At 37.4% G+C, this 12,332-nt stretch overlaps 1 protein-coding gene across 2 annotated transcripts in view; it reads right to left on the reverse strand.

Annotated features, from left to right (window-relative positions):
- acj6 (abnormal chemosensory protein 6) overlaps positions 1–10,270 on the reverse strand; it is a 76,771-nt gene extending 66,501 nt beyond the window's left edge. For both annotated transcript variants that reach the window (XM_076523362.1, XM_076523361.1), the window contains exon 1: positions 9,038–10,270. In XM_076523362.1, coding sequence (XP_076379477.1) covers positions 9,038–9,199 — 162 coding nt within the window. In that variant the 5' untranslated portion in view covers positions 9,200–10,270. The remainder of the gene's footprint in view (positions 1–9,037) is intronic.
- Between the last annotated feature and the right edge of the window lie 2,062 nt (positions 10,271–12,332).

Raw genomic sequence — 12,332 nt, forward strand, 5'->3', positions numbered from 1 at the left:
CAATTACGCGTCTCAAATATTTATTTGCTCGAATATGATCGAGGCCAGAAGGGTCCCGATTTATAAGTTACATGTCCTTATTAAACTGTGATCGATTAATGAAGTTTATGAGCACGATAAGCATCGATGTTTATTCGTATGTCTTCCACGTTTCTCTATGCTATAGCGTGGTTTTCAGTGTTGCGTTTCATGCGAAGCAAAGTTTCATTAAATCCTCCGAAAAGCAGCTAAAGCCTGCAGAATTATACACGTATACAAACGAAACGAAAAGCTAACGGTTTATGGTTTAATATTTAGAGTTTGCACAACGCCGATTTTAATGGACCTGTAATACTTTTTACGCGCGTAGTAACCATTTTTCTGTTTCCTAAAAGTACCATTTTTATTGTTAATAAATTTTTATATTTTTTTCTTCTTTGCGGTATCTATTCGCAAACAAATCAAACTGTTATTGTAGATTTAGCATGTATACTAGTCGTCGTAAATAGGGACGAAAAGCAAACTTCGAACAAAAGTCGACGTTTTTGAAAGAGAGTATATGTATTTTGCGGCAATGAAATTGCTAAGGACGTCAACGAAGTCTACGATAGACTGCCGAATAAAATATAATCTGGAACTCGTGTCGCTATTTGTTCTACGTATGTATAGGCTGAAGTATTATAATAAGAGTTCCTTGGATGAGCTAATACGGAGTAACAGTAACAGTGAATTCTCCTTGCCAAAATAGCATGTTCAAATAATATTCTACCTAGAGGAACATTTACCAAAGTGGAAGATACGAGTGTACACGAGCTTATATACACATTTGGCGAAATCTGTCTTGAATCGAACAGCAGGAATAGTAGACATTGACGTCAGCTGGCATATTAGAGTGCAAGGATTTTCTGTTAGCCGAGGTAGAAATGTATGACTTCTTCAAATATTGAGCTACGCGAAAATTCTGTAAATCAGACCGCTAACTGCATTGGATTCGTAGAACAGTAGTCTCTGGAAAAGGGCTCGTTACAAACAGAAGAGGAGCACTGTTTAAATTCCTGCTACTAATGAAGCAAATTCTACACGGCTTAATTTTCCCACTCTGCTTCCACAATGTACATTCGTCTGTAATGTTCGCAATTTATAATATGCCTGTACGTCCACGTCTATCCGCGGTAGTATAGTCAAATTTTCAGCATTCGTGCAGAATCTTAAGCTGCGGATAACCAACAGATTTAATTGTTATGGATGTCGTGCAAATTGGTTTCTCGTATCATAAATGTTCTGAAATTATTGATTAGAAATTGTACCGTATTCTCAAATTGTACAAACCTTTTTTCTTTATTTTAAAATACTTTATACGAAAATTTGTATTCCACTGTATATAGCTTTTGATCATTCTTAATCGTTATTTTGTGGTTTTAAATATTTCGGTATCAGTTGCATCGTAATATTATACGCTTGGTCATTTGAATTCCTTGCACTTGCTAGTGTACAGATTGATGAATATTAGTACTAATGATTACAAATGCTCGAAAACGTCTACAATAGGATAAGAAGTATGAAATTACTGATTATAAGTCTCGGCAAACGAGCTCTTGAAATTTTAAACGTTTTTTCTAACACATTAAAGGAACAAAAACTGTTCAATTTCGAAGTCAAATAATCTGTTTTCACATTTCTTGCGTGCCTGCAGTTAATAACATCTATGTTATTCCACATTTGTGTTCAACAGTGAAAATCATATTGTGCAATTATAATTCGTGAACAATGTAGAAAGAAACTTGTTGAGTCGTGGAATACGTAATTATTTGTTGATCAAAGTTTAACATGTCGGACGAAAAAAGCAGATTTTACAAAAACAAATAGCAGCTACGACCAGGACATCGTGTAAATGCCATTAAATATGAAAAGAGTACATTGTATTTTGGTACTTTGGTATATCCTACACATTGGTATACGAGAACTGATTTTTGTTAAAGCGCAATCGTGGTCTAAAATACAAAGCAAACGTAGTTAGAAATTGTTCGATCAATTGCATCTTTTATCACAGCCATTATATCTTAATATATATAATAATAAAGAATCTCTGCAGAATATTAAATTTTCAGAAACCATTTCCAATTATTTAAATATGTACTCGTTTTCGATTCAGTTTGCAAAAGTTTCTACTGCCAATATCTGTACTCGCACAATTTACATTTTCCACATAACTTTGCAATTGTTAGTAAAACATTTAATGATTCAATTCTGTGTTTTCAAGGCCGAGCTATATTTTCCATTGTCAGATCTGTATCTAAAGAACCATTCATATTCAAAGTGAACGGTACGGACACAAGGTGAAATTATTATTCAGTTCATATTGTATTAAGAATGCCAAACGTGGAGCCAGAAATAAAACCGTCGAGTTTTCCACGACGACGACGACGACGCCGCGCCGGCTCAGCCGAAGCCCAGCCATACCAGTGGGAAAAAGAACGTTCACTTTTAATGGTTAATAGCTGACGACACGGCGAATGTAGTGGAGCAATCGATAATCGCTGCCACCGAGTCCCTCCAGAGTCGTTACACTTATCGATGCCACTTTTTCCTCGCGATATTCCGTTCGGACGTCCAGACACAATAATCACGCACGATTTTTCCTTCAGCCGTTCAAAATGTTGCTGTCCGACGGTTTCCCGGTTACTCAGAAATTGACGACGACTATAAATTCTATTTAATGGCGGTAAAACTAAAAGCTTGGAAATTTATTGTCATCAGTGTTAACGATGCTATGTCACGATAAAATAACATTTCGCTTCTCCGCAGATGAGCGCATACTACGGATGATTCTATAAAGATACGTGTACCGATATTCTGTTCGGAAGATTGACTTTCCAGCGATTTTATTGGTTTGCAATGACATGACAATGTGTCCGGCCTCTTTGCATTAACCCGCTGTTGATCAAAAAGACGATATTCTGCAATAAACATCTAAAACTTAGCAAAAGTGTGGAGACACAGTTTGGTATTTGTTTAGTTTGCGCCATCGTATTTGTATCATTCTTTTATCCCGATAAAAACCACTAAGTACAAGTGTGGAATATTTATAATCACGTAATTAGACACTAATTCGTATGTATTCCTTTGTGTATTCTTTCGTCAGGTTGAATTTTCCTTATCTTTACTATAAGAAATAGTCGACTAACCCCTGTCACATTTGCTTTTAATCTTTGTCAAACAAATATATTTTTCTGTATTTCTAAGGTTTTTAGTTATTTGTAGACAGTTTCGTTATACTTTGTGAATTAGCGTTTACAGAGATTTTCGTATGTAGAAGTTTAAAACTTAATAAATTGAATTGTGTACTATCCATTTTTACCAAATGCTTAAATTACATTTCAGTGGAAATCTATTAACTGGTGTTACTGAATCATCACAGAATAATCGTCAGTATGTTGAGCTCTATTCATTTAATAAAGGTTTGGAAAAAGAATTTACAAATTGTCGCGCGCAGAAATAATGGTTTATAATTTAAGAATGACAAGGAAACAAGATATAAACGAATACAAAATGCCCAAGAATAATGATCTCACTATTGAATATTATAGTTATATAAAGTAGAATATATATATATATATAAAAGACGAAAGTTGAATTGACGGTATACGAAAGACAATATTAATTATTAACACTGTATAAGTAATGACCAAGCTGTGAATCGGATCCGGAGAGCGTGCTAAACGATAGCTATCGAAATGTAAATAATTGCTAACCGTACGATGAATGTATAATGAGAAACTCTATTAATTATAGTAGATAATTAACACTGTAGCCGGAAAATACAATCACAAACAATCCCCAATGCTACAGGTCATGTTATTTACTTCCTCCAAATTTTTTATAGACGTAGAAAACTTCCAATCGCATTTTCATAGAATATAATTTACATTCTTCAATTGATAATTCAATTATTGAATCGATTTTAACATTAAGTTATCATTTCATCATTACATACAATAGAAAAAACTGGAAATTATTCATTTATAATGAGCTGACAATACCGAAGGAAGTGTTCAATCACTAAAAGTTCACATGTTAAAAATAATTTGTATTGCAATATGCACAAGGAATTTATTGAATAGATATCCATAAAATCTCTGACATAATTTCAGTAATTACAAATACAAAATTTTGATGATCATCTAGTATTTCTAGCGCTACCAATGCATATGTGACATTGAATCCATCATCAGTATTTGAAATGTAACAAGTAATGCTAGCACAATTTCAATGACGTACCCATTAATATCAACATGTATTATTTCCGAATATCATGCTGTGGCATTGACATAACATGTCATTGATATTATCTAAATCCGTTTGTCGCCATATCACAGAATATTGATGTAATATAATCGCTAGGTACTCATAAAACTATCCATCAGTCAGGAAACAATTTGCAATCGTTAATGAGCAACATGAAAAGAAACGAAGTCGAATTTAATAAAAATGTTTTTCGTTTAATAATTTTAAATTAGATTGAAAGTAACGTGACAGTGTTTTTAACAAGTATTTTAACTGCTTCATATTTGGTCTATTCATTTTTGTTATCGAATTACATGCAAAATTTCAACAAGGGCTTCTGACAGAGTATAATATCTAATATCCGATATAGTGTAATTGCGGTGAAAATTTCATACATATCTGACAAAAATGAATGATAAAACTATGAACAGAATAAAACAATCAAAACAATAAAACCATTTAATGAATTTAAATAATACTATTCTATTATCTTCCACTCATAAAAATTATTTGAAAAAAAAAACGAATGCATGTGTACCTTCTTTATCCTGCAACTAATGCAGACAATTTTGATTTTGTTTTCGGACATAAGTAACTCTATATTCATCGAATGAGGCATATTAAATTGCTTCCTTCAAAAATTAACGAAATCAAAGAATATCAAAAATTTAATATATCTCATTCGAAAAATATAAAGTAAATTATGAACGAAAACAAACCAAAGGCATATCAATTGGTCACCCCACAATAACAGGCCCCATTATACTATCTAGACCGATAGATCCCTATCTGAACAGATAAGTTATTTTGAGCTCGTTTAAAAAATTTAGGCTACAAATGGTTAAATGAATAGAAGAGGAAAAGGAACCAGCATGTGAAAGTCGAAATTCAGGCGTGGACAATGCGCGACAACATCGAATCCATCAAGAGCGGCCGAATCGCGGCGGGAGGGGTCGAATGAGAGAAAAAAAGCAAGGCTGGTTGCCAGGATGATGGCAGAGGTAGCCGAAAAATCGCAGGAGGAAGCGATTGCGTCGGATTCGCGTTACCGGGCGTAACAGTACGGCTGTAATCTCATCTAGGCACTCAGCTCGTAGCGACGGTTTTTATCCTATTACGTCACATGAATAAACTAAAGACCGTGGAGTCCGCGACATAGTGGAGGAAAGAGATCGCGGGATTGAGGGTGGGACAGGTCGGTTCGACGTGTGCCATGGTTTCAAGCTCCGCGGAGGGACGCGGAGCCGAGCAGAGCAGAGCAGAGCGAAGCAGAGCGGTGGGACCAGTCTGCAGGGGGTTTCCTGCTGCTTCTGCTCTGCTCCTGCTGCGGATGGATATGTCGCGGAGAGTGCGGGATCTGTCAGGGTAGCGGATATAGGACTCTCTCTGCCTACGCGAGCCTGAGCTCCGATTGATTCTACTTAGATGCCTCCTGCTCCAACGTACTTTCCCGTTTACGTTCTGAAACGAGTATCGTCGACGACACGGATGACCGAACCCTCTCAAGGGTCCGCGATATCCAACATGCCAAACTTTTCGGGACGTCGATATCTACGTCCCGCAACCGCCAACAATCGACCTATTTGTCTTGTCCGTTTCAGCGAGATTTTATTTTTATCTTCCTTTCGTTGTTTGTGGCTCCGTTCCACTGATCGGTTGCATGTACGAGACCTGACCGAAAACTGTACCTAGAATAGGCATCCGTATAATACGAGTTCTCACAAATAATGCGCCAAACATTATGCAACGACCGTTTTCATAGAACACGATTCTCGTTGACGATAAAGGCAAATGAAATGATATTGTTACGCATAAGACAATTATAGATATGAAAATGAATTGTTACGCTAATATATTATATTTTTCGTAATTTTATCAGGATTCGAAAATAATAGGGATATTGAAAAACTAATTGATGATAGCCTCAACTCTTTAATTTAAAATTTTGATTACATAAAATAGTTTAATTTTATGAAATGTTTTCGGCTATTGGCGTGACAGTCAAAATGTTAAGGAAGGGTTCAATCAGCCCCAAGCATTGTGGAAATAGTTTTACCAGTGTCTGTCGTCGTTTTTATGATTTTAAATATCAGGAACTCTAATGTTTCGTCATACTATTCATATGTTTTTATCACTTTCAAATAAAGGTAGATGGTACATTATTTTATGCATGGCAAAATAACGGGAACATTTTTTATTTCATTAGTATTTTTTGAAAATAATATCTTTCATTCTAAATAAATCGTGCTTCGGAAAATCTTTGTTCGCGGTTCTGATTAAATATTATCTGGCAAGGATAGTAATTTTGATAGCGCTTTTGTAATACGTCGTGTTGCTTCGTATTAAAATTGCATTGGTCAGAACTTAAGAAATGATAATAATTTGAATATTTACACTGGGACTAAGGCGTTACTACGTAACTTTGGTCGATTCAGACAGTGATTAACAATCAACGCTAGAAAAGTGTTTTATTAAAAAGATGACATTACGTAGGGTACACGATTTATGCAAACGATTTCAGGAGATACTTCTAAAGAGTACTTGAAATGTAAGACGTGAACGAGGGTATGGTAAGTGTCGCGTCGGTAAAACAAACGACGGATACACGGAATGTCTGATATATGCGACGAGGGAAACTGTGCCCAATGAAAATGGATGATGCGAACTTTCAATATCTTTTTTATCGCTACCTTACACACCAAATGTATTAGGGTGCTTCTTCAATCCACCAACCTGTTCATGTATAATTTATTGTTTCTCGCAACTTAATGGTAATCTTCCAGTTTGTCTCATAATATTAGAGAATTTAGAGAAACACATTAAACTTGAATTAATTGTGATTCAGCTGATACCTCTATCATTCAATCATTTTGGATCAAAGTAAAATATTATTCTCTTGTCATTAATCTTATGTAAAAGTTCAAACTGCATGTTTTAAGAATGGGATTATAAAATTATGGTAATTCGAGAAATGAAATATATTCAACGTGCATTTGAGCTGAATTTGATGACATAACGAGAAGTATACTTACAGTAATTTATATATGTATATAAAACAAAAAATAAACATTATAACAGAAATGTTTTTAATTACAGATATTATAGAATGTGTTATTGTCATTTAAATTACTAATAGATAATCTATACTTCCAACTGGTATAACGATGAGTAGATTGCTTACTATACTAGAAAAAATGCCTGGATCCCGCAAATCAATGTAGATTACTCATATCAGCGTAATAATTTAACAACACGGCAGTATATAATTGACTTTGGACAATAATCGATTATTCTTTGCAAAATAATAAATGTCTGCATTGATCGCAAGAAATAAACTGAAACACAAATTCATATCTTCTCCTAATAATGTTATATATATAACGAATTCAAATAATGTGACATTCTCTATACATTCTTGAAATATTTGAACTATGAAATCCACAACAAATTGTAACAAAGTGAAAATCCTGTTGTATTATTCTCAACTCATGAAAATGATTAAAACTGCTTTGTCGAAAATGAAATACTGCAGCAACATGAGACAATTTACAAATAATATAATAACAAATGTGTCAAATCGATTCAGGAAATAGATAAGAGTTATGCAATCGCCAATGAACAACTTATGAGAAGCTACGTTCTGAATATATTAATGCGAATATTGACAAACAGTAAATAATACATAGCTGGTTATGTTTCCTAATTACAGAATGTCACGTAAAGCCAAACAAAATTAGTATGTCCTTGCATTAATTTTGTTCTGTTTGATTGCTAAAATATCAATCTATGCCCTCGTATAAAAAGGGTACTCAGTCGTTCAATTTCTACTGTTGACGCTTTGGGGTATAAGCCGTGTCCTTATGGCATAATTTTCTCAATGTTTCACAAGGACTGCAACCAGCTTCATCAGGAAATACGCTTATACTGTTTCGTATTTTACGATGCTCCACTAGTATGATGGAAATAAATGATAGAGTACTATTCGAAATAAAGAAGTATTAATTATTCAACTGATCAATGAACCCAAACAGGAGCTCATGCTTAACCAATCAAACTAGAGACTTCTTAATTAAAACAGAGACTTTTTACTCGTAATACCAATCAAAGCAGAGACTGTTCAAATGTTTAACTGATCAATTAATCAAAGCAATAGCTAACTCCATTATACTAATCCAGCACAACAAGACACATATGTGTCATTCGAAAAGTTCCGCGGTTTCTTATACCTGCGCCGCCACCTTAACAATTTTATGCGAGTGAACAGACAAAATTTTTACGAAAGAAGAACATTTCATTTTTGCAAAGATGACAAAAAGTCATTGAACAAAATGGAGATTACCTGTATCGGTAAAATTCTGAATTATTTGAACATTGTATTCTTGAATCTGTGAAAATCGCAGAACTTGTCCGATTATCTAATATCAACGCATTGATGTAGCAATGTAGAAGTAAACAACGGTAGCGTCTCACGTATTTCTTCATCGTTTACAACTTGTTGCCGTATGCAAGGTGACTCGAACAGGATTGGTCAATAGGATGACGCTTTACTGCAATTTGTTCCCAGGAACGGGATATATTGATGACTAGACCTAACAATGCCACAAGGGCACGGCTCACGCCCGAAAGCCTCGAGAGTAGGAACTTCTAGCGGTTTGCAAAAGCCTCGAATCTCTGATACGGATACATCGCCGTTGTTGTTGATGCAATCACGAGCGTTTCGCGTTAATATCTGTGGGATCCCCTAGCAAAGACAAATGAGGCGGTGATTACTCACAGTAGGGTTCGGCATGCATCGTCGCGGCGGCGGCGGCATGGGGTCCGGTGCGGCGCGATAAGGTGGCGGCGAATACCTTCCCGAAGGGAAGCAACCCGGGGCAGTAATCGGGGCCCCATGGAGTCCCTTGCTCCCCATCATCTTGTCCGGCGAGTACATCATCCTGCGGCCCGTTAAGTCTAAGCTCGCTGGCTTAGACTTGAACCAGTAAAACGACCGGCACCCTCGAGCGGAAACGATACTAGCAGCGACAGCTGCGCTTCTTCTTCTTCACCTCGATGCTCGCGGTTCGCATCTGTCTGATAAGAATCCTCGATGTCCTCGAACCCCGCGAAAGTACTTTTACTACCGTCACTTTCACCGGGATCGCTCGAAATAGGATGCCGCGACACACCGATCCTACGAATCACCGTGAAGGGTCGGTTACACACGATCGCAGTAACATCGACACTCCCTCTCCCTTTATTTTTACGATCCGACACTGATCCTTGTCATCGTAGAACGGCAGAAGGGTCCGATCAGTCCGCCGGTTCCATTGCGATCGACGGCAGGGCTCGTGGGTCTCGCATGTTGCACGTGATCACGTACACAGAACGTTGTCCGGTTCGCACAGTTTCTAGGCTCTTCTAATCATCGCAACGACGCCGATCGACCATCCCGATGCCGATCGAACGAATCCGGTAAACGTACACTTCACAAAAGAAATGCAGACAAAGAGAGAGAGAGAGAGAGAGAGAGAGAGAGAGAGAGAGAGAAATAGAAAGAGTGTGTGAGAGAGAGAGCGAGAGTGCGAGAAGGGGAGGAGGAGATAGTGGGGGTGTAGAGTAGCACGTCGTTCCTCCCGAGGTATGAATTAATAATTTCCTATCGAGAAGCAGCTGATTCCGAAGAAGTCCAGCCGTCGTGCAGACGGAGCAGCGTCACGAACAGAGACACGATAATCTGATCAGCAGTGCGGCAAGGACAACCAGACAAGGTGTATACTTCGCGAGGTCAAAACAATTCTCGGTGGTTGCCGATGGTTTTAATTAACCACGCAGAACTCCCGGTTACGCGGATGTTGTCCTGATGCTCTGCACTTTTTGGTGCTGACTGGCCGCCGAAGAGTGCTCCACAGATGAACTCTTCCACGGGGGATGGCGGGAGTAAGCGAAGCGGAGGGAAAGGATGGGGCAGGGGGTGGTGGCTAACCGGGATACTCGCGGAGCGGCGCGTGCTCGTTGCGTGAGGGGTTGTTCGTCACGGGGTGAGTCGAGAACAACCGGAACGGAGGGGTATGTCGTGCATAGGCGGAGTCTAATGCAGCTACGCGTGCGCCCCTAATCTGATCCGTGTCGGCCATCTTTGCCTTTGCAGGGCGCTCCACGCTCGGCATGGGTGTCGCTAACCGCGACCACCGTTTGTCCATCCTACCTGCATTCAACCCTCCCTCGATCCTCTGTTCGACCTATCCTTTTTTCTCCCTTTCCCCTGTTCCGTCCTCTTTTTTCTTTCGCCTCCCACCATGCTGCCTGTACACCCTTCCTAGCTGAACCGACACGAGCTACCCCCGTAAGTACCGAACCTTGCCTCGCGCAACCTTGTCTTGTCGAAGATGCTTCGTGTCTTCTAACCTGCTATTCGTCTCCCACATCTCGCTTTTGTTCGGCCACCGCGAAATCTCTCTCTCTCTCTCTCTCTCTCTCTCTCTCTCTCTCGTTCGGCTGTCACCGCTATTGTTGGATTAGTAGATATCCCGTAAACTGGTCAAGCCCAGTCATTCCGAGGCTTAACACCGAGCCTACCGTTGCTTTACTTGTCGTTCATCATTTCTCTACGATGACTTGCGTAGTGGAATTACGTTTTTAGGATTTTGGAAAAATTGCTTCCTTCCGCAGTCGATTTCGGCTTTTCGGTACACAAACCCTGCCGGAAAGTATTCTATTAAATGAATTGTTCATTGTTTATACACTTCGTGTAAACAATTTCCTCGTTGACGATAAAAGCAAATCCCCAAACATCCCCAAGCGGTGTCCAGATGGTATTAGCAATCTCCTATCGTCATCTCTACGATTTAAAATATTAGGAGCTCTAATGCTTTGTCGTACTACTGAAATGTTTCCGTCATTTTCACATAAAGATTTGGTAAAAGTACGAAAGCATTTTTTATTTCGTTATATAGTATCTTTTGGCAGTAAGATTTTTCGTCCTTAAAATATCGTTTTTTGTAGAATCGTGTTTACGTTTGTAATTTAATATTTTCTGTCAAGAATAGTAGCCTGAACAGTGTGTCTTTGTTGCTTCGTTATTAAAATTGCATAGGTTTTAACTTGAAAAATGGTAGCAATTACAAGATCTACAAATTTAAGGTAACTAATCTGCAAAATCATTAAATCATCATGTTAAATACTTGGGAATGATGTGTAAGTTTATGAATAGATAATTGAATATTATGAAATAAACGGTAATCCTTTTAAACATTTTAATGAAAATGTACAATGCACAGTGTAATATTGTAATTATATTTTTAATCATATTACGACATACAATTATAATTTCGACATTGCATATTTATCATCTGTTCGTTATTAATTTCACAAAATAATTACGAAAATATTTATCCAAATTCAAACATTGACTAACCAAATTTAAATTATAATGTTAAGTTACCAATTTACATACGTAACATTTGGTTAATACAAAAGTCTCTCAAACTTGCAACCTGTTGCATTTTTAAAGTACAAAATACAATTTTTCGTCTTGAAAAGTATATGAATCCTATGAAGTTAGTATTTATTTCTTATTCTTTTTATTTTTTTTTCTGTATACGTACATATTTTACCGCGGATCTTTATTAGTTCCAAAAATATTGTATCGAAATTGTCACTTTATTTTCTTCACGAAAAATGTTGTAACGTTAAAAGTTACATGAAACATTTTTATTTGTAATGATAAAAATATTCCAATACTACGTCATTAATAATAAGGAACGGCTGCATGCACAATCAGAATTCTATGGCAATTGAGAATACTTTAACGATCAGCTACACTGCTATTTGATCGGTCGTGTCTTCGTAGTAAGTGCAGATTTGTGTGAGCTATTTCATAATGAATTTTTAAGGTGTCATGGACCCTTCGTAACCCAGATCCCCTCTGTTACTCCCGCAAGGCTCTGGGACTTTCGTCGATCCAATAAACGAATAAAGCCGTTTCACGCTATTCTTGACTCTGAGATCCCAATCCAACTGACCAACACAGAAGCTGATTTTACCATTCTTTTATCCTAGCCCGTATAGACCACAGAATTTCGAATACA

The sequence above is a fragment of the Megalopta genalis genome, chromosome 6, assembly GCF_051020955.1.
Source record: "Megalopta genalis isolate 19385.01 chromosome 6, iyMegGena1_principal, whole genome shotgun sequence".
NCBI classification, from domain to species: Eukaryota; Metazoa; Arthropoda; class Insecta; order Hymenoptera; family Halictidae; genus Megalopta; species Megalopta genalis.